The sequence below is a fragment of the Oncorhynchus kisutch genome, linkage group LG30 (genome assembly GCF_002021735.2).
Source record: "Oncorhynchus kisutch isolate 150728-3 linkage group LG30, Okis_V2, whole genome shotgun sequence".
Taxonomy (NCBI): domain Eukaryota; kingdom Metazoa; phylum Chordata; class Actinopteri; order Salmoniformes; family Salmonidae; genus Oncorhynchus; species Oncorhynchus kisutch.
Genome location: NC_034203.2, coordinates 15,724,373 through 15,747,239, shown reverse-complemented (window position 1 = coordinate 15,747,239; position 22,867 = coordinate 15,724,373). Strand labels below are relative to the sequence as shown.

General features: G+C 43.4%; 1 protein-coding gene across 2 annotated transcripts in view; it reads right to left on the bottom strand.

Moving 5' to 3' along the window:
- The window catches only part of LOC109875434 (ephrin type-B receptor 1), a 316,435-nt gene that overhangs the window by 70,396 nt on the left and 223,172 nt on the right, over positions 1–22,867 (bottom strand). For both annotated transcript variants that reach the window (XM_031810207.1, XM_031810205.1), the window contains exon 5: positions 13,063–13,398. In XM_031810207.1, the coding sequence (XP_031666067.1) occupies positions 13,063–13,398 (336 nt within the window). The remainder of the gene's footprint in view (positions 1–13,062; positions 13,399–22,867) is intronic.

Genomic DNA, 22,867 nt, shown 5'->3' with positions numbered 1-22,867 from the left:
CTGCTTTGCTCTGTGCTGTTCTGATCTGTTCTGATCTTTTCTGTTCTGTTCTGTTCTATTCTGCCCTGTCCCTTTCGATGTTCTGTTTCTATGAGTTTCTTTCAGAGAACCAATCAACCATTTATTTATTTTAAATCACTCCAGTGCTGCCATTGGTGACATCACTGTTGAAATGTATTGTAGATGTACCTTCTTGGTGCCTTTTTGAAAGCGCCAAGTCCTGGAATTTCTAGAGTTACCTAGAGCATGGGATTGTCTTTAAGTGTGGTGGGTTTGCTTCGAACCTTCTCACAATCACATATTTTACTGTGGCCAGAGGAGAGATTTAGTGGCAAAGACTGAAAGTAACGAAGGAAGGCAACTAGTCTTTTGGTTTACGCGATTCCTCTTTCTCTGTTGTACTTCAGACACTAGATGAAGACATTTTAAGGTTTGAGGAGTTCAGTAGCATTCAGAGCCATTCTCCTCCGATCGCCTGCAGCTAGCTGCCGGTTTCTGGATTCAAGGGACAAGCTACAACATTTATGATAAACGGGCATTAAATGAAGCAGAATGACAACCTGAGCCAGCACTCAAGAGGATGATGAAATGGTTGGACAACCAGCTCCTCTCTGCCCTCTTATAGTCAGTCAAGTTCTGTGAATTGAGGCAGTGAGAAAAGCAACAACCCATGTAAAAAATTATTAAGAAAGTAGACAGACAGACAGACAGACAGAAAGAAAGAAAGAAAGAAAGAAAGAAAGAAAGAAAGAAAGAAAGAAAGAAAGAAAGAAAGAAAGAAAGAAAGAAAGAAAGAAAGAAAGAAAGAATGAAAGAATGAAAGGCTGGATGGATGGATGGATGGATGGATGGACGGACGGACGGACAGATGGACAGATGGACAGATGGATGGGATGGACGGATGGATGGAATAACCAATGGACGTACTAATAATTGAATGAAGAAATGAATGAAGAATCTATTCAATACATACAAGGGATAATGCATTTTCATTTGTATTTTTTTTACAGTAACCTATGATTGTGTTTTCATCTGTTCCTACTCTAAACCAACCCATGTACACCAACAACACATGGAAATACTTAAGGCATTCAAAGCTCGTAAACACAAAACATAATGAGTAGGGATCCAAACATGCCTCACATCCCTCTGGTTTTAGTAATGTCAAAGGCTCAAATCCCTTTGGTATGTTTTGGTTGTTTGGATTTGGCTTCGACTACTTCCATCTCTTTGTATCTAGAATCCCGCTGAGCCGCAGACTGTTTTCATGAAGTTGGGGTTTCGCCGGTTTCCACATGCCCAAAGAAGGCTGCAAGATGGAATAGATGGAGATGTTTGGATTTTGGGAGTAATTCTAAAAACAGTTGCAGAGGAGTAGAATGGAATGGGAGGAGGAGTGAACCAGTTAAGCCTAGGGCTGAATACTGCCCCCTTTGGAGGAAGTGCGTGCCCATAGTAAACAGAAAATATTTTTTCCCAAAATTGCTAATATATGCATATAATAATTATTATTGAATAGAAAACACTCTAAAGTTTCTAAAACCGTTTAAATTATGTCTGTATGTAAAGCAGAACTCCCAGGGCAGCCTTTCTTCCAAACACCCTGTTGGCAACAGAAAAGTTGGGACAACTTTGACGTCATCGGCCCCACCCTTCCCAAACAGCTACGGATCCAGGAACAGTTTCTATGTGTTCAGCGCGATGTCTGCTTTCAAATGATGCATTCTTTGTGAGAATCTCGCGCGCCCTCGTCCTTTGGCGGGCTAAAACATTCGGGTCACGCGAAAATACATGCACTCTATTGCGCGCGTCGGTCTCTTTTTCCATGAAACACCAATTGACGTCGGTTTGTCTGTTCGCGCTGATCTTTGTTTTACATGATTAAAACATCCTAAAGCTCGATTCTGCACTTAGTTTGACCAGTTTAGTCGACATATAATATGTAATTTTGAAGTTTTGATGCGCAAGAGTGCGGGACCAGAAGTCATTTTGGGTGCATTTCAGCTGAAGCTGTTGGCATATGCTAATACAGAGACACACAACTTGAAACCAAACAATGTATTGGGTAAGTATAACTCCTTCCACGTCTTCTCATCGAAGAACATCAAAGGTAAGGGAATATTTATGTGGTTAATTTTGGGTTTCTGTGCTCTCCAAACATAGAGGAGACATACTGCTAATATCTGAGCGCCGCCTCATATTATAGCCTAGTGAACGAATTCTGTAATGTTAAAAATAAATGTAACACAGCGGTTGCATTAAGAAGAAGTGTATCTTTGTAACTATATGTAGAACATGTATATTTAGTCATGTGTATTGCTTGTTATCTGACGTTATCTGTCGGAGCTATCATCATTTCTACGGACATTTGAGTAGCATTTTGTGAACATGCCGTCATTGTAAACAGAGATTTATGGATATAAATAGCATATTATTGATTTTTTTTTTTTACTGTGTAACATGTCCTATTACTGAATTATTTATTTTTTAATCCTGCTTTTATAATTTTATATTTTCTGGGACAAAATGGCCGCCTCTTGTCTTTTGTTTCGGTGGTGGTCTAATATAAATGTGTGGTGTGTTTTCGCCGTAAAACATTTTAGAAATCTGACTTGCTGGGTAGATGAACAAGGTGTTTATCTTTCATTTGAGCTATTGGACTTGTATAGGTGTGGAGGTTAAATATTTCTAATAATATTTTTTCGCATTTTGCGTTATGGTAATGAGCTGAGCCTGTAGTCACGATCCCGGATCCGGGATGTGTAGATCAAGAGGTTTTAAGACAAGAGGGATTCTCAGGTTGGTGACTGGTTTGGCAGTTGGCACAGAATCTAGAGGTGCGTTCAACAAGGGAAATAGCTTGCGAACTTTGGCTCACATGAGCTAACACATGAATAATTTGTGTGTTAGCCGCTACCATTCACTAACACTAGCTGAAAGTCTGAGAACATAGGGGTGTCTGTTTCAGATTTAAACTGCGGCTAAAATAATCAATTGGCCATGTAGACATTCTACTATATTTAGTAGGAAGTCATTTTCATTTGGAATATTATGGCTAAAAAGAGACAGTAACCCTTACAAAAACGAAATGTTTCATGTTTCACCGTAACGTTTTTGGAATGTTCATTCAAATCGTTCAACTGAAATTCTTACTCTGGCAACATGCTCGCCGCAAACAAAAGCCTTGTTGAACTTGCCTCAGGTCACAGAGTTGTGTAAGTCAGGAGAAAAAGAGAGGCAGTGAAAAGCAGTGAAAGAGGGAAGAAAAGTCCCTCTCTGAGAGGTGTCATTCAGTTGTTCATGGGTTAAGTGTCCTGGATGGAGGGATGGAGGGTGGGCGGGAGAGAAAGTTGCTGTTGAGGACATTGTGTTACCTCATTTCCTACATTTTCTGGAGGTTTTTAAACATGGTCTGGTTCTTGACTGTAATGACCCTAGTGTGCATTAACCTACCTTAATGGACGTTTAACATTTACCACACAACCCTCAGGTCTGCACACGGTGTGCTCCTAAGTGAATTAAAGCATAATGTTCCCAAAAAAGACATCACATGGGAGATGGCAGCTTTTGACTATACAGAGATCAAGATGACCAAACCAGGGCTGTAGAGAGAGGCTAGTAAATAACCTGAGAAGTGTGTGTGTGTGTCCAGTTTAGTGCAGGCTGTGAATCAGAGTATTGATCAGACTTTCATCCCAGACACACACAGGGACCTAGAACAGTTTAATGACCTATGCACTGATTCACACAGGAATCATCTCTGCATCTCACGGACTGTCCTCCTCTCCTCTACCAATCGCTCCCCCTAAATCCTTCTTTCGTCTAACTCTCTCTCCGTCTCTCTTCGACACATCTCTTCTCCAACTCTATAACACTTACGTTGCCCCACTCGCTCTCGTCTTTCACCCTACCGCTCCTCAATTTCTCCGTCCATCTTCCAATCATCCGTATAAAATACAAGTTTAAACTTTTAATGTTAACAATGCAACACTAGAAAAACACACGAGAAATAAGAAGAAATATGAAGAACACAGTAAGTAAGCATACTATACTACTACAGGATCAGTTAAAATAGCATACTTACAATGTGCAGAGTAACTGGAATGACAGAGGTACAGTAGATACAGTATGTACAGGGGTAAGGTGACTAGGCCACGGGATACAAAATAAACAGAGTAGCAGCACCTTGTATGTGAGTGGGTGTGCGTGTGTGTAGAGTCAGTATATATGTACAGTAGCAGTCAAATGTTGGGACACACCTCTCTATTTTGACTATTTTCTACATTGTCAAATCAAAAAATGTTAAAGAATTTGAGATTCTTCAAAGTAGCCACCCTTTGCCTTGATGACAGCTTTGCGTACTCTTGGCATTCTCCCAAACAGCTTCATGAGGTAGTCACCTGGAATGCATTTCAATTAACAGGTGTGCCTTGTTAAAATTTCAGTTGTGTAATTTCTTTCCTTCTAAATGCATTTGAGCCAAACAGTTGTGTTGTGACAAGGTAGGGGTGAAAAACAGAAGATAGCCATATTTGGTAAAAGACCAATTCCATATTATGTCAGGAACAGCTCAAATAAGCAAAGAGAAATGACAGTCCATCATTACTTTAAGACATGTAGGTCAGTCAATCTGGAAAATTTCAAGAACTTTGAAAGTTTCTTCAAGTGCAGTCGCTAAAACCATCAAGCGCTATGATGAAACTGGCTCTCATGAGGACCGTCACAGGAAAGGAAGACCCAGAGTTACCTCTGCTGCAGAGGATAAGTTCATTAGAGTTAACTGCACCTCAGATTGCAGCCCAAATAAATGCTTCACAGAGTTCAAGTAACAGACACATCTCAACATCAACTGTTCAGCAGAGACTGTGTGAATCAGGCCTTCATGGATGAATTGCTGCAAAGAAACCACTACTAAAGGACACCAATAATAACAAGAGACTTACTTGGGCCAAGAAACACGATCAATGGCCATTAGACCAGTGGAAATCTGTCCTTTGGTCTGATGAGTCCAAATTTGAGATGTTTGGTTTCAACTGATGTGTCTTTGTGAGATGCAGAGTAGGTGAACAGATGATCTCTGCATGTGTGGTTCCCACCGTGAAGCATGGAGGAGGAGGTATGATTGTGTGGGGGTGTTTTGCTGGTGACACTGTCTGTGATTTATTTAGAATTCAAGGCACACTTAACAAGCATGGCTACCACAGCATTCTGCAGCGATACGCCATCCTATCTGGTTTGCACTTAGTGGGACTATAATTTGTTTTTCCACCTGACAATGACCCAAAACACACCTCCTGGCTGTGTAAGGGCTATTTGACCAAGAAGGAGAGTAATGGAGTGCTGCATCAGATGACCTGGCCACCACAATCACCCGACCTTAAACCAATTGAGATGGTTTGGGATGAGTTGGACCGCAGAGTGAAGGAAAAGCAGGCAACAAGTGCTCAGCATATGTGGGAACTCCTTCAAGACTGATGGAAAAGCAAGGTGAAGCTGGTTGAGAGAATGCCTAAAAAGGATGTCTTTACTGTTAATCTACAATGTAGAAAATAGTGAAAAATAAAGAAAAACCCTTGAATGAGTAGGTGTGTCCAAACATTTGACTGGTACTGTATGTGCATATTATGTGTGAGTGAGCAGATGGAGTGTGTGTATGAGTATGTAGGGCCCTGTGAGTAGAGACAAAAATAAAAAATAAAACAGTCAATGAGGATACAAGGTTAACTCAGATCGTACGTGCGGCTATTTTGTTGCTTGGGTATAGAAGCTGTTCAAGAGACTGTTGGTGCCAGACTTGATGCACTGGTATCGTTTGCCATGTGGAAGCAGAGAGAATATTCTTTGGCTTGGGTGGTTGGAGTCTTTAACGATTTTCTGGGCCTTCCTACCACACCTCCTGATATACAGTAGATGGTGCTATTGACATACCAGGCAGTGATGCAGCCTGTCAAAATGCTCTCAATGGCACAGCTGTAGAACCTTTTGAGGATTTGAGGGCCCACAAACTTTTTCAACCTCCTGAGGGAGAAGATGTGCTGTTTGGACCATTTTTTGTTCTTTAGTGATTTGGACACCAAGGAACTTGAAGCTCTCGACCTGGTCCACAGTGTCCCTGTCGATGTGGATGGAGGAGTGCTCGCAGGTCGAGAGCTTCAAGTTCCAGCTTCAGCTCCATGGTCTTACTGACGTTGTTGTTCTGGCACCACACTGCCAGGTTACTGACCTCCTCCCTTTAAGCTGACTCATCAGTACCGGTAATCAGGCCTACCATGATGTGTCGTCAGCAAACTTGATGATGGTGTTGGAGTCGTGCGTGGTCATGCAGTCATGGGTGAACAGGGAGTAGAGGAGGGTACTAAGCACACACCCCTTTGGGGCCCCTGTGTTGAGGGTCTGTGTGGAGAAGTTGATGTTACCTACCCTCACCACCTGGGGTTGGCCCATCAGGAAGTCCAGGATCCAGTTGCAGAGGGAGGTGTACAGACCCAGTCCGAAGCTTGGTGACGAGGTTGGAGTGGACAATGGTGTTGAACGCTAAGCTGTAGTCTATGAACAGCATTCTCACATAGGTATTCCTCTTATCTAGGTAGATGAGGGCAGTGTGCAGAGCAATTGAGATTGCTTCATCTATGGATCTGTTGGGGCGGTATGCAAATTGAATATGCCTGACAGCATGCTCTGAGAACGCGCCCTGGAATACCGTTTGGCCCCCGCGGCCTTGCAGGTGTTGACCTGATTAAATACTTTTTTTCATGTCGGCCTCTGAGAGTGAGGTCACCAAATAATCCGGGTCAGTGACGGCCCTCACACCTGGCACGATGTTGTTGTTGTCTAAACGTGCATTAAATGCATTTAAGTTCGTCTGGTGGAGAGGCATCGTTAGGCATATCACGGTTGGGTCTTCCTTTGTAATGGACTGTAACCCCTGCCACATACGGCGGGCGTCAGAGCCTGTGTAGTATGATTCCACCTTATTCCTATATTGTCCTATTGCTCATTTGATGACTCTGCGGATGTCATAGCAGGACTTATTGCTGTCCTCGGCCGTAGCCTCAGGGTTGTCTACGATAGCTCTGTGTGCGGTAGCCCTGTCCTTTAGTTTAGCTCCAACCTTGGTGTTAATCCAGGGATTTTGATTGGGGAAGCAGCGAACCCTCACCCTGGAGACAACATCGTCAATATTATCGGCGGAGTCTCAAAACATATTCCAATCAGTGCTGGAAAAGCAGTCATGTAGCATAATATTTGATAATGAGTTTCTGCTTGTAAACGGAAAGAAATAATACGGAGTCGTAATCCGATTTACCGAATGGCGGACGAGGGAGATGGCCTTGTATGCTTGCTTATGGGTAGAATAACAATGATGTAGGACTGTTGGAGACGTGTTGATGGAAGTTGGGCATCATGTCCTAGTGACGCAGAATTAAAATCGCCGGCAACCAGAAAAGCTCTGGATGTAGGTTTTCCTGCTTTCCTTGTACAGTTCGTTAAGTGCCAGATTGTTATTTTTATTATCCTGACATGGAATGTATAGTCACGATAACAGTCACGATAACACGATAACAGCTGAAAACTCCACCAGGAGGTAGAAGGGTCTGCATTTGACCATCAGGTATTCCAAGATGGTGAGAACAGTGGGTTGACACTTCCACAGCGCTGGAGTTGGTGTAGAGGTCAATCCCTCCCCCCTTGATTTCCAGACTCCAATGTCCTGTCCGCCCGGTGAATGGAGAATCCATCGAGTTGGATAGTCATGGGGGGGTATCTTGTCCGAGAGCCATGTTTCAGAAAAGCAAAGGATATTGCAGTTTTGAGAGTCCAATGAGAACTTTGAGTGGATTAACAGATTTCCAACACCTTTGTGTCCTTTTGAACTGTTTTTGGCATTCAGCACAGTTTCCACATGGTAAGTGTGGCTAAGAATGACTTTCCCCAGACTCCCACTCTCAGACCGCCTTAACAAAGTTTTCTCCCCAAATTATCCTCAGATCCTTCGATCCATCTCATCACCGAAAGGTCATATCCACATCCATATGCTTCTTGCCTGTTATGAAACCCCTCAAGTCAGAAGCAGCAGCGCCGCAATTACCTAGCCACAAAGATTCCCCTAGGGCTGGGCATGGGCAGAGCCAATTACAGCCAGTCACCTTTTTACCCAGAGCTGGGATCACACAATGCTTCCCAACATCTATCTGTCATGTAGGGCATATTTAGCCATTCAAACATGGGACAGTCAGAAGCCATTAGGCTAGCCTAATAATCAGAGCTATTTACCTCGTAATTTCCCTTTTCTTCACTGTCAGCCACCACGACTTAAAGGACCATGAGCCAGAGGGAGAGAGTGTTCCCTTCTTCACTCTCTGATGTTATTTTCTTGGAGGTTGTTGCGATTAAACACTGGAGTTTTGATTCCAGAAACGGGGAATGGGGAGGTTGTATAGTTTGAGAATGTTTAGTAGGTAAAAAAATATATACATATACAGTGCATTCGGAAAGTATTCAGAACCCTTGACTTTTTCCACATTTTGTTACGTTACAGCCTTATTCTAACATTTATTTTTAATTTAAAATTCTCCCCTCATCAATCTACACACAATGCCCTATAATGACAAAGGTAAAAACAGGTTCTCAGAATTTTTTAAAAATGTATAGAAAAAAAAAAATTATATCACATTTCCATAAGTATTCAGACCATTTACTCAGTACTTTGTTGAAGCACCTTTGACAGCGATTACAGACTTGAGTCTATTTGGGTATGATGCTACAAGCTTGGCACACCTGTATTTGGAGAGTTTCTCCCATTCTTCTCTGCAGATCCTCTTTCCCCCGATCTTGAATAGTCTCCCAGTCCCTGCCGCTGAACAAAAATCCCCACAGCATGATGCTGCCACCACCATGCTTCACCGTAGGGATGGTGCCAGGTTTCCTCCAGACGTGACGCTTGGCATTCAGGCCAAAGAGTTCAATCTTGGTTTCATCAGACCAGAGATGATGACCATTATTTTCATGGTCAGAGACCTTTAGGTGCCTTTTTACTGTCATGTGCCTTTTACTGATAAGTGGCTTCCATCTGGCCACTCTACCATAAAGGTCTGATTTGTGGAGTGCTGTAGAGATGCATGTCTTTCTGGAAGGTTTTCCCACCTCCACAAATGAACTCTGGACCTCTGTTAGAGTGACCACCGGGTTCTTGGTCAACTCTCTGACCAAAGCACTGCTCCCCCGATTGTTCAGTTTGGCCGGGCGGTTTGGCTGGAATCTTGGTGGTTCCAAACTTCTTCCATTTAAGAATGATGGAAGCCACTGTGTTCTTGGGGACCTTCAATGCTGCAGGCATGTTTTGTACCCTTTCCAAGATCTGTGCCTCGACACAATCCAGTCTCGGAGCTCTACGGATAATTCCTTCAACCTCATGGCTTGGTTTTTGCTCTGACATGTACTGTTAACTGTGGGACCTCATATAATGGGACCTGATATAGACAGGTGTGTGCCTTTCCAAATCATGTCCAATCAATTGAATTTACCAGAGGTGGACTCCAATCAAGTTGTAGAAACATCTCAAGGATGATCAAAGGGGTGGCAGCGTAGCCTAGTGGTTAGAGCATTGGACTAGTAACCGAAAGTTTTCAAGATTGAATCCCCGAGCTGACAAGGTACAAATCTGTCGTTCTGCCCCTGAACAAGGCATTTAACCCACTGTTCCTAGGCCGTCATTGACAATACGAATGTGTTCTTAACTGACTTGCCTAGTTATATAAAGATAAAAAATTCAATAAAAATACAACAGGATGAACCTGAGCTCGAGTCTCCTAGCAAAGGGTATGAATACTTATGTAAATAGGTATTTCAGTTTTTTATTTGCAAAAATGTTTAAAAAGCTGTTTTCATTTTGTCATTATGGGATATTGTGTGTAGATTGATTACGATTTTTCTTAGGGCTAGGAGGCCCTATCCTGAATTTCCGCCTGACTGACGTGCCCATAGTAACATGCCTGTTACTCAGGCCCAGAAGCCAGGATATGCATATAATAGCATTTGGATAGAAAACACTCTGAAGTTTCTAAAACTGTTAAAATAACGTCTCAGACTATAGCAGAATTGATATGGAAGGCGAAAATCGGAAGAAAATCCAGACCAGAATGTTGTTTTTTCAGCTACCAGGCTCTTATTATGGAAACCAATTGGAAACCCATATGTCCGTCACCCAAATTGCAACTCCTATGTCAACAGTCTTTATTCAAGGTTTCAGGCTTCTCTTTTGAAAAACAAACAAGTATTTGGAGTTTTTGTTGGGAGAGCACCTGGACCAAATCAGTCTTTCGGCGTGCGAGGGAGGAGGCGTGCGCATATGAATTTTCCTTTCCTATTGAACATAGTACTTTCCATGTGAAATATTATCATTTATTTACATTTTCGACTACCGGAGGATTACATAGAAACGTTGTTTGACTTGTTTGGACGAAGTTTACTAGTAGCTTTTTGGACTCCTTTGTCTGCATGTTGAACGAGTGGATTACTGAAATCCATGGCGCCAACTAAACTGACTTTTTGGGATATAAAGAAGGATTTTATTGAACAAAACGACCATTCATGTTGTAGCTGGGACCCTTGGGATTGCAAACATAGGAAGATATTCAAAGCTAAGTGATTTATTTAATCGCTATTTGTGATTTTGAGAAGCCTGGGCTGGTTGAAAAAATATGTTGATGTGGGGTGCTGTCCTCAGATAATCGCATGGTATGCTTTCGCCATAAGGCCTTTTTGTAATCTGACAACGCAGTTGGATTAACAAGAATTTAAACTTTTAAATGATATAAGACCCTTGTATGTTCATGAATGTTTAATATTACGAGTATTTATTTGAATTGTGCACCCTCCAATTTCACCGGATGTTGTCGGCTTCTATCCCACTAGCGGGACACCTAGCCCAAAGAGGGTTATTAATCCATTTTAGAATAAGGCTGTACCGTAACAATATGTGCAAAAAGGCAAGGGGTCTGAATACTTTCCGAATGTACTGTATCTAAAAAAAAGCAAATTCACCCACGCTCAACAAATCCACAACTTTTACATTTCCATAGCGCCATAGCTCTGCTTTCAACCATGTTGTTATGGTGGAGTAACAAGTACCAGAAATATCCAATGTTTTTAACACAGAAAATCCCAGAAAAGCTGTAATGCTGTAAACAATCAAATCTGTAATAGGGTACACACACACGAAATGACCACTCAAAAACCAAATACACAACAGCACTCAATACACAAATACACTCCACATATTTGGCAGACACTCTCGAGGTCTCTCTTATAACAGCAAACACAGGAAAAATGAAACAAGTCTCATTTAAATTTTCCACTTGGTCAATACTTTGTGCTCTAGGTCCCTTGATAAGTGTCACAATGAACACCGTGGAACTCCACGGGAGCATGAAGAACACTGTAGGAAAAGGACCAGCCAGACAAAATATCCCAAAGCTGTCATTTCCAGTGGCTGAATTCACATTCCATCACAAGGCCAGAGAAATAGAAGGGAAGGAGGGAGGGATGCAGGAGAAATGACGAATAGGAGAGAGAGAAAAATAGACAAATCGCAAGGGAGTTGGAGAGAGCGAGAGACTCAAGAGCCTTTGAGAGCAAGAGCCTTCCAAACATGAGAAAAGGAGAGAAAGAGGGTGAAGGAGAAAGATGAGGAGGCGGCCGTCCAACTCTCTGGCTTGGTTCACGCTGCCCTAATCCTGGGCTAATGTCTTGGACAGAAGAGTTGTCTGCTTGGTCATTATGTAGTACTAAACACCCAAACCCTTCTTGTCTCACTGCCTGTTCTGTAACAGCTACAGCACTGCTGCCAAGACAGCAAACAGCAGAGAAACTAGCCTGTATTCACAAAGAATCACAGAGAATATGATCAGTTTCGTCTTTTAAATCATAACGAATAAGAGGAGGGACTTGATTCTTGATCACACTTCTACACTCTGTGATGCTTTGTGAATACTGGCCCTGTTCAGCCCTATAAAAACAACCTCCAGGTATTTCGCCCAGGATTGTATTTGGTCGTTTTTTTTTCTTTCAGGGATGTGTTCAATACAGCATGAATGTTTTAGCCTGTGGCTTTATAGACTGTTCTCAGTCTGTCGTGAAGGGAGAGGTCAAGTCGAGTTATTCGAAAAGAAAACCGGAAAGATAACCAGCAAAGATATCTCATAAGCCACAACACTGTCTCAACACTGTCTCAACGCTGTCTCAACCTTCAGAATATCAAGTAGAAAGGACGGTATATAAAAATCGTATTTGCTGTTTGTCGTAGATAGATTCATTTACTTTAGGCTTTTGACTGAAGCTTAAGTAGCAAACATTTCTGTAAAGTTGTCTTGGAGCAAAATGCAAACCAGCATTTTCTATTTTTTTTTAAGTTTCAAAGGGTTTGATGTGTAAATAAAACTGGGGAACTACAAAGGGTGCAGAAATAGGGCAATGGGAGGGATGTGCTGGTCTCACCACAGATCCTAACACGCCATGTCTTGGGTTGGGGTTTTGAACTTCACCATGTTTTCAATGGGGAAATCCCCCCATCCCTCAACACACTCAATTATATAGCAGGCCTCTGCTTTCATATGAGAAAAGAGGGCGATAATACAATAGAAGAGAGACAGTCTCAATATTTCACTTTGTGAGTTCTCGTACAGCTGGAGTCAGCTGCCACCCCCTCACTAATTCACGGTTTAGCACAATGACCTCTCTCCAGCTCACATTGTGAAAGAAGAAGCAACAGGCCAGGAGTCAGAAATGCAGAGATTATGTTGTGTTTACCAGTGCTGAGCAATGTATGATGAATTATGATATCAACAATCAATGAAACACTATACAAAATTGTTTCTTTGTACTGTACACTAGAAAGGAGACACAGCTACAGCAAACTACGCCAACAATGTACATGAACACAGATGACGATAATGATGATGATGCCGACCATCCCCTCTCAGTGAGACTACACATCACACACAGAGAACCCCTCAACCCCCCCCCCCCCCCCGCCCCAAACACACACACACACTATTCTCTTACCAGCCTGGTTGGTGGTGATGTCTATAGACACGTGCTGGGCAGGGTAGGGGCTCTTATTGGTCACCCCGTTGACGGCCTGTATCTCGAAGCTGTAGAGCGTGTGGGCCCACAGGTTACTGATGAACACTCTGGTTTCCGTCAGGCCCAGCTGCCGTGGAACAAACTCCACGTTGTCGTCACAGTGTGAACAGGTACGGCGGTCCGCCCGGCACTTCTTACAAACAATGTTGTAGACCACGTCCTCACGACCGCCTGTCTCCCTAGGCGAGTGCCACTCCAGGATCACTGAGGTCTCGTTCACGACGGATATCACGTTCCGCGGGCCCGAGGGAACGCCTACAAACAGACACAGAGAGGAACCTTTATTTAACCAGGTTTTCCCATTGACATCTCAGTGAATCTCTTGCCAACAGGCCAAACACAATGAGAAGGATTGCATTCTATTCAACCTTTATTTGTGAATTTGTCAGAATACTTGTTAGACATTAGTGCACTGTCGGAACTAGAAGCACACGCATTTCCCTACACTCGCATTAACATCTGCTAACCATGTGTATGTGACAAATACCATTTGATTTGATTTGATTATTTAACCAGGAGATCCCATTGAGATCTCAAAGAATCACTTTTTCCAGAGAGACCTAGCTAAGAACTTAGCTTTAATGTAAACCATAGTAAGCTAACACAAATCCTGGACCCCTCATAGAATAGGCAAGGTAATAACCTTTTCACACTGCTAAGCCACACAGAACTGACCCAAGCTGAGCTGCACTTGGTTGGCCTGGTTACACATCCACCATCATTTCTGGAACCATGCTGGAAAGGGCAATACAAATGGAAAACATCAGAGCCAGCACAGTACAGGTCAGCCCTATAGTGGGAATTAGGCACACTTGTTTTTCAACATTATTGTGTATTTTTTGCCAAGGAGAGGGAAATGGGTCATACTCCATATCCATCTAGAGGACAGGAAAGACTTAGATAAACTGGGATTAGTGGAATGTTTTTATGAGTCCGGCTCTGTTGATGGAAGAGTTTTCACCACTAAAAGATTGTTTCTGGACATGTCAGTGATGAGAGAGCAGCTACTCTATATGCTAATTATAGTCCATCACTACAGCGAATGAGCTATCGCCAAAGAGGAGGGAGGCAGCTCGCAGTTAGACTAGGGGTTGAGGTCTTTTATAAATCAAGGTGAATCCAGGACTATCTAGTCTTTTCACATACGGTATTAATCTTCCAAATATCTCTATCGGTCGTCCCAGCGTGGGTTTTTTCATGCACTCGCTGTTCCAAAATGAGATCGTTAAGCAACTTCAGCAACAGGACAGTTAACCCGGACTGACTTCAAACCAAGGCACGCTGCCTGCTAATTATCTATAGGCTATGTTTAACGTGTCAATTTAAAACTATTTTCTAACACGTTTTATTTTCTAACAACTGTTGGAATTGAGGTGTGTTCCACCTCCTTAACAATTCATATAAGAAGTAGACCATTTCACTGTTGTGGACAAATTATTTTTGAGTCTTTACTGAGCCGGACAAACGTCTCTCTTCAACTAGAGCCCAAGCACTTCACCGGTGTTTCCCTAGATCAAGTATGAACAGGAACAGAACAGGTTGTGCACATTTTCTGACTGGTGCCTGCATTGCCTTCATTGTTGTTTTCCTTACAAATTGGACATGTGTGCCTTCCTATCAAAGTGTCTTAGTTTCTATATATTGTGTTGACGTTTCCACTGTAGCACACCGTATGTATGGATCATTATGTATTTACTGTTTTATTCACGTTTTCAAGTGCTGGTAACAATTCATGCATTCTGATTCTTGCAGAGATTGTAATGGTCACATACGATGTGTGTAAAATACCTTTTGGGAGGTTGTACTGATTATGATGAGCTAATGCTAAGCTATTTGCATATTATTTGTGGCTCCATGTTTGTTGACAACATACAATGCATTCTGGTTGTCATGGAAGCGTCTGTCAGACCAAAGATGTTATAACAAGGGATAGTTCACTCGACTGACTTACTGTGCTTTCTCTGAAACTCTGAAAAATACTAGGTCAAATCATGACGTCAGTGATGTTCAGCTCGGAAAGTTGGAGCTCTAGAAGTGGATGACCGTTCAAAAAGATTTTTCCCAGTCAGAGCTTGTTTTTTCAGAGTTCCCAGTTGTCTTGAACGCACTGAAGTCTGAGGTTTCCCAGTACCCTGTTGTTTTGTACTCAGATTGTAACTCCTTTCCAGGGGTTTGATTTTTATTTAGCGTGTAAACATCTCCTGTGTTGGAGACTCCTCCTCCCCCATTTATTTAGCGTGTAAACATCTCCTGTGTTGGAGACACAGTGTTGGAGACTCCTCCTCCCCCATTTATTTTGCGTGTAAACATCTCCTGTGTTGGAGACACAGTGTTGGAGACTCCTCCTCCCCCATTTATTTAGCGTGTAAACATCTCCTGTGTTGGAGACACAGTGTTGGAGACTCCTCCTCCCCCATTTATTTAGCGTGTAAACATCTCCTGTGTTGGAGACACAGTGTTGGAGACTCCTCCTCCCCCATTTATTGAAAAATCCCCCATTATAGTAATATTTCCTGCCTCATATCCCCCACGATACCTTCCCCCATTTCTACCCCCCATGGACTTGAAAACCCCCCACAAACCCCCCACAAATGAAAGGAATCCCCCCACACACCCCCCTAAAATGGTTTCCTCCCTGTTTAGCTTTCTCGCTACGGTTAGGCTAGGCAATAGGCTTGTATTTGGTGTGATGATCTGTGAAGTGATTTTATTTGCTTGGTAAATGACTTGTCAAGTCATGTGCTCCGGTTCTTGTATACACAGTAACAAGTACATCAAAGATTTGTAATATGCTGAAAAGTGGCTAAACTAAGTCCGTATTTTTCAGGCAATGGGCACAGCCATCTTTGACTTTGACTTTGTTTATTTACGTCTTATAGTGAATGACATTCTGGGATCAGGGAGTTTTCGCCAAGTCAAACATAAAGAAACATGGCTGCAATAATAAAGAATTTAGCAGCTGTTCGCTTAGCTGACACGCATTTATTTTCTAAACAACATTACATTGGTCTCTTGTGCTCACCAGAGATGTGGTACATTGTAAACTAGTCTAGCTGTTAGGTTGCTAACTTATGAATTGTTTTTTTGTCAGCGCAAAAACGGTTATTTAGACTGGTTTATGGAATGAGTTTATCTGTGGATGTGTTCCGTGTTATGTTCGGATGATACAGTTTGTCACGGTCTGACCATCGTTCGTATGTGTTTTCCTTGTTTTAGTGTTGGTCAGGACGTGAGCTGGGTGGGCATTCTATGTTGTGTGTCTGGTTTGTCTATTTCTATGTTTGGCCTGATATGGTTCTCAATCAGAGGCAGGTGTTAGTCATTGTCTCTGATTGGGAACCATATTTAGGTAGCCTGTTTTGTGTTGGGTTTTGTGTGTGATTGTCCTTAGTGTCTTTGGTCCTGTCTCTGTGTTAGTTTACGCAAGTATAGGCTGTTTCGGTTTTCGTTACGTTCGTTACGTTATTTGTTTTGTAGTGTTTATAATTGATTCGTGTTTTACATTTGTTTATTAAACATGGATCGCAATCTACACGCTGCATTTTGGTCCGACTCACCTTCACCACAAGAGAACCGTTACACAGTTCGCATTTATCTTTTACAATAAAAGGTGAAATTGAGGAACATAAGTTGTGAAGACCTTTATTTCCCATCAGTACAAAACATTGTTTAGACGCTTTTCAGACAACAATGCTGTTTAGACACATTTGTTGCATCATACATTCTGTTGCTACTGTTCCAATCACATACTTGAGATCGTACGCTGCAGGGACCACTTGACAATGATCGCAAATATGTGATCATCCGCGTCAAGGGGTTAAAGTTATTCAATGTGACTTATTCAAGCACATGGTCTACACAAAAAGGTGTGAGAAAATGTATTGCCCGAATAGATCTGGGTTAAAAAATAAAGGATACAATTCAAGGAAGCCGTATAAGCGTAGTATGAGTTTCCCATTACAGAGAGGTTGAGGGAAGGCAGTTGAAAATAAAGGAAACAAGAGAAGGAAGCTGTATTAGCGTATTAGGACACAGCCCTTAGTTTCCCATCATGGAGGGTGAGGGCAGGCAGTTGAAAATAAAGGAAACAAGAGAAGGAAGCTGTATTTGTGTATTAGGACACAACCCTTAGTTTCCCATCGCCGAGGGGTGAGGGCAGGCAGTTGCTTCTGTCAACACAGCCACAATAAATCATTGTTCCCGCAAAGCCACGTGGGATAGCACTGGGGCGCTTGGACAAAGCAGCGGAACACACAGAGGTGACGGAATGGCAGTGTTTCCGCGGCGACCTCGGCTTTGCGCCACGGTGACAACTAAGGGGTCAGTGACAGGGAGGACGTGACCTCCACAGTGTGGTTATTATAGTCTAACCACAAAGAGGACAGAAAGAGCATGGAATCCATCACCTCTCGATAGCCCACAGTTTTACCCAAAGCCACTTACATTTAACATGTATATTTTTAGAATTTATTTTGTATTTTTGAAAGAACCTCTATTTAACTGGGCAAGTCAGCCATAATTAGGATGTTTCCCATGCAAAAAACTGACCAAGAAGCACCGTATTCATTGGCGCTATCAGGTGTGCGTACGAGAGCGAGAGAGAGATGATTTGTTATTGTTTGTTTCACGTTTGTATATTATCTACTTCACTTGCTTTGGCAATGTTACCATATGTTTCCCATGCCAATAAAGCCCCTTGAATCAAATTGAATTCAGCGAGATAAGGAACGAGGCAGGAGCCTAAGAGAATGAGAGAGATGTGAACGAGAGGAGAGAGTGTGTGTTTGCAGAAATAGGGCAGAGACGGAGAGAACAGCTGCACTTACAATATGCCCCATGGGCATCACACACACACACAGAGGGCATACACTATACATGTGTATACATATAGTCCATATAATCAACATGACACACCTACTGCTGTGAGAACTGATATAAATGACCCTGTCTATGTGTTATATGACAGTCAGACTACATAATACATGGCTTCTCATGAAACAAATACATATGACATGTAATCACACTGTCTGTTTGCATGTACATTATTCGCATGCTTGTGTGCGGTCTGTTTTCATGTATGTATACAACAAAACAAAATGGCTGTGAGAGGAGAGGTGTGAGTTTGGCTCAGTGCATCTCGTCTCTGGGCTCCTGTTGGTAGCTGTATAGATTCCCCTATGCAGTGACGGATGGAGAGATCCGATGTGACTGCCACTTAACCGGTGATTTGCAGGCTATTATGGCTGCCCTTGGCTGTTTTAATTTGCCATGGGATTTAATTTGTCGAGTTCATTACTTACCGAGCTCCTACCCTGGCATTCATTTAGCCGCACTAGTCAGCCTTGATTGTTGCTTACATCTTACACGCCACAATTAGGACGGCTGCGCGATCATGAAGCGTTTTGTTTACTCCTAGTGACGTGTTAGAATGATTGGAGTGTTTGTGACAGTTTGTGTGGGGTTGGGGGGGTCGGGTTAGGGTGTGTTTGTGTGTATGTCTATGCATGCATGCATGAGTGTGTGTGTGTGTATGTATGTACACGTGCATGCCCAACAGTGTTACTGTCAAACTCATCCCCACCATTGGCAACTAACTGATGAGGCATAGAGAATCCCATGTAACAGGTGGATAGAGAGTAATGTCTACAGTCCACATATTGTTGGAGGACCAGAAAGGCCACGACCCTTGTTTGCCCCCTGGGCTGCCTGCTAATGTCAAGAGCACTTCAGCGCCCCAAATATAAACAGCCCACCACATTGTTTACCTAGCCTGGCCCTCTAAGCCAATCTCAGTGCTTTGCTGGGTCTCCTTCACGCTGTTTGTCTTTTCAATGGGAAACAGCTCCTCAGGGACTCACTACAACTCCCTGTGTGGAGATATGGAGCACAGACTGACTAAGGAATTGGGGGAGGAGAAAAAGAAAGGCGGGTTGGTGCTGGCTGCTTTGTTTCAGAGGGAGAACTAAACGGAATGGCTCACACGCACATACACCTTCATTCTCCAATTGATTTCTTCTACAGCACATGTCGCTCACAGGTGCTACACACCATCAATTTGGTCATGTCAGAAACATCTGCACTTGAGAAACCCATCATGTCAATCACGTCACATCAATGCTCAGCCTTAGTCATTGCCTGTCTCGCAAGACGCATGGGGCGCGCAGCAATAACATGAACGAATGTGTTGCGCAACCTGTTTCCCTCAGTCGGCTGAATGCATCGCTTAGTTCATAGAAACGTGGGCTACGTGAGTAACCGTCGACATCCGCTATTAGCGCCTGCGACAAACGGAGCGGTAGCAGCGGTTTCTAGCGTACCTTTGAGGAGAGAAAAAGACGCCCGATAGATTTGGCTCTAGCTTTTGAACAGTTGGAGCTATTAGCGACTACGACCACATTCCTGGTATGGCGGTGTGCCCAGCGAAGTTGTTTCAATGTTACGGACTCCCACCGCACCAGATAGAACCGGAGAAGTCTAACACCCAGGGGAGCTGGTCTGCTTGATCTACAAAAGCTCCAATATCAGTGCCGAACAAGGAGCACGGGATGTGAAAGAAATCGCTAGAGAAGACTGAATGCTCGTGTGTGCTGAGGTCTAAAGCACAGCACCATCTCTCTCACGGCAGGCAGAGGGATTAGCCCAGGCCAGGCAATTACACTGGCTTAGCTCTGTTGACTAGTGCATTACTGGCAGAACCAGCAGCTTGCTTACTCTACCACTGCAGAAGGAGAGGAGGAGAGAAGGAGGAAGAGGAGGGACGGTGAGAAAAAGGAAAGGAGTCATGGAGAAGATGAGAGAGGGAGAGAATGACAATTGGAGGAAAGGAGAGAAAGGAGGTAAAATGGCAAGGAGAAATGGGAGGAGAAGGAGCAAGATAGGAGAGAAGATGGACAAAAAAAATAACATGACAAGTCGAAACATGAGAAAAGGCATGAGGGAGAGAAATTAGGAGGAGATGTGGTGAAAATGAGGACAGGAGAACAGGAGAAAGGTTGAAAAGGAGAGAAGAATTCCCTGAGAACATCTCTCTCAGCCTGTCCTTAGAGTGCAGAATGTTAGGAGGTTTATGGATTTGTGGCCTGAGGTCCAGACAGTGTTCGGCAGAGGTCAAGGAAGCATCTGGAAGCTTGGCCACAGTTATGAGTTGAGGTTCTCTTTCCATGAACTCAACCGTGCTACTTAATTTCTCAATGTCCCTTCCTCTTCACACAGTGGAGGCACAGCACAGTTCTCCCTTACTCCCCTCCATCCCTGTATCTCACTTATCAGCAAGAGTTCCACTGGCCCACTCCCACCGACTCCCACCAATTAACGGCTAGGCCTGTCAGTCTGTCTCTCTCCCCCACACAGAGAGAGGCCTGTGGGTCCAGGAACTGGGGGAAGGCTGGGGAAAGCCTGAGGGTGTTGTAGAGAGGGGAGCGCTGTGCAGAGCGACCCCTTTCCAAAGGCCTCCAACAGTGGGTAGCATAGCCGAGGGGAATGGGCCTCGTGCTGGGAGACAGAGGGTTTGACGGCCTCCCTAGTGGAAGAGGAAAGGGGAGATGGAGGTTGTTTGAAGTGGAGCCTCGGCTTGGTGAGTCCCACGGGGGGTGAGGGGATGGTGAGAGAGGGCTCATTGCTACTTCATTTCTCCATTTCCGTCCCTCTTCACACAGTGAAGCCACAGCCCACTTCTCCACCTCTCCCCTCCATCTCTATAGGTGTTTCTCAATATGCATACTACCGTGCTCCACACACTCCTGCTCCGAGTTCCTTCTTTGATGACGTTCTCTTGAGTACGTTGTTTTGAGAACCAGAGGTTGGAGAACACATAAAAATGTACATTTGCGCACTCCTGTGCTACTGCATTACCTTTGACCAATAGAGACCAACATTTTTTATATTACATAAAGCAAACGCAACCTTGTGACTAGCTAGCTATATGTGAATCTAGCTAGCCAGATAGTTTTAGATGTGAAAAACAACCTAAAATGAATGTTGTTATGAAAGGTGGATGGCCAATGTTAGCTACCAAAATCTTTGTCAGTTAGCCTGTGGTCTATGCACACTACATTGGATATTCTAGGCAGGTCTATGCACACTACTGTGGATATTCTAGGCAGGTCTATGTACACTACTGTGGATATTCCAGGCAGGTCTATGCACACTACAGTGGATATTCGAGGCAGGTGTATACACACTACATTGGATATTCTAGGCAGGTCTATGCGCACTACTGTGGATATTCTAGGCAGGTCTATGCACACTAATGTGAACAGTCCAGGCAGGTCTATGCACACTACTGTGGATATTCTAGGCAGGTCTATGCACACTACTGTGGATATTCTAGGCAGGTCTATGCACACTACAGTGGATATTCTAGACAGGTGTATACACACTACAGTGGATATTCTAGACAGGTGTATACACACTACAGTGGATATTCTAGGCAGGTCTATGCACACTACAGTGGATATTATAGGCAGGTCCATGCACAATACAGTGGATATTCTAGACAGCTGTATACACACTACAGTGTATATTCTAGGCAGGTATATGCACACTACAGTGGATATTCTAGGCAGGTCTAGGCACACTACTGTGGATATTCCAGGCAGGTCTATGCACACTACTGTGGATATTCTAGGCAGGTGTATACACACTACAGTGGATATTCTAGGCAGGTATATGCACACTACAGTGGATATTCTAGGCAGGTTTATGCACACTACAGTGGATATTCTAGGCAGGTTTATGCACACTACAGTGGATATTCTAGGCAGGTTTATGCACACTACAGTGGATATTCTAGGCAGGTGTATATACACTACAGTGGATATTCTAGGCAGGTGTATACACACTACTGTGGATATTCTAGGCAGGTAAACACAGTATGTATTTACTAACGTAGCAAGATAAAATCTTGTAGTCAGGCAACATATGAGCTGTTGAGTGATTTGGAAAGCCATAGTCAGTCAAAAAATAATATAATAATACTCGTAGGAAAATGTTCATCTTTAGCTCACAATCTGTGGATAATATACGATTAGAAAGATAAAAAAAGTATCTAAAACATCACAGCATAATTGAAAAGTATATGGCACATGGAAACCAAACGAGGGTGGTCTATGGTGATAGGTAGGATGGGCTGAGGTTTGGGATTAAAGCGTTATGTTTGGCCTCCCGGGTGGCACAGTGGTCTAAGGCACTGCATCACAGTGCTAGCTGTGGGTTTGAGCCCAGGCTCTGTCGCACCCGGCCGCGACCGGGAGGTCCATGGGGCGACTCACAATTGGCCCAGCGTCGTCCGGGTTAGGGAGGGTTTGGCCGGTAGGGATATACTTGTCTCATCGCGCACTAGCGACTCCTGTGGCGGGCTGGGCGCCACAGTGTTGTGTTTACACGCTGACATTGGTGCGGCTGGCTTCCGGGTTGGATGCGCGCTGTTAAATAGCAGTGCGGATTGGTTGGGTTGTGTTTCGGAGGTCGCATGGCTCTCGACCTTCGTCTCTCCCGAGCCTGTACGGGAGTTGTAGCGATGAGACAAGACAGTAACTACTATTTTTTTGAAATAGTTGATGTTTGGTAATGTATTATTGTTATGTGACTGCTTTATATACAAGTACCATGTATGTAAAATATGTATGTATAATGTGTATGTGTAATGTAGGTATATGTAGCAGAAAAGCTGTAAAAGAACAAAAAATATATTTTCAGAGGAGGACAGGTAGATGGATTAATAAAA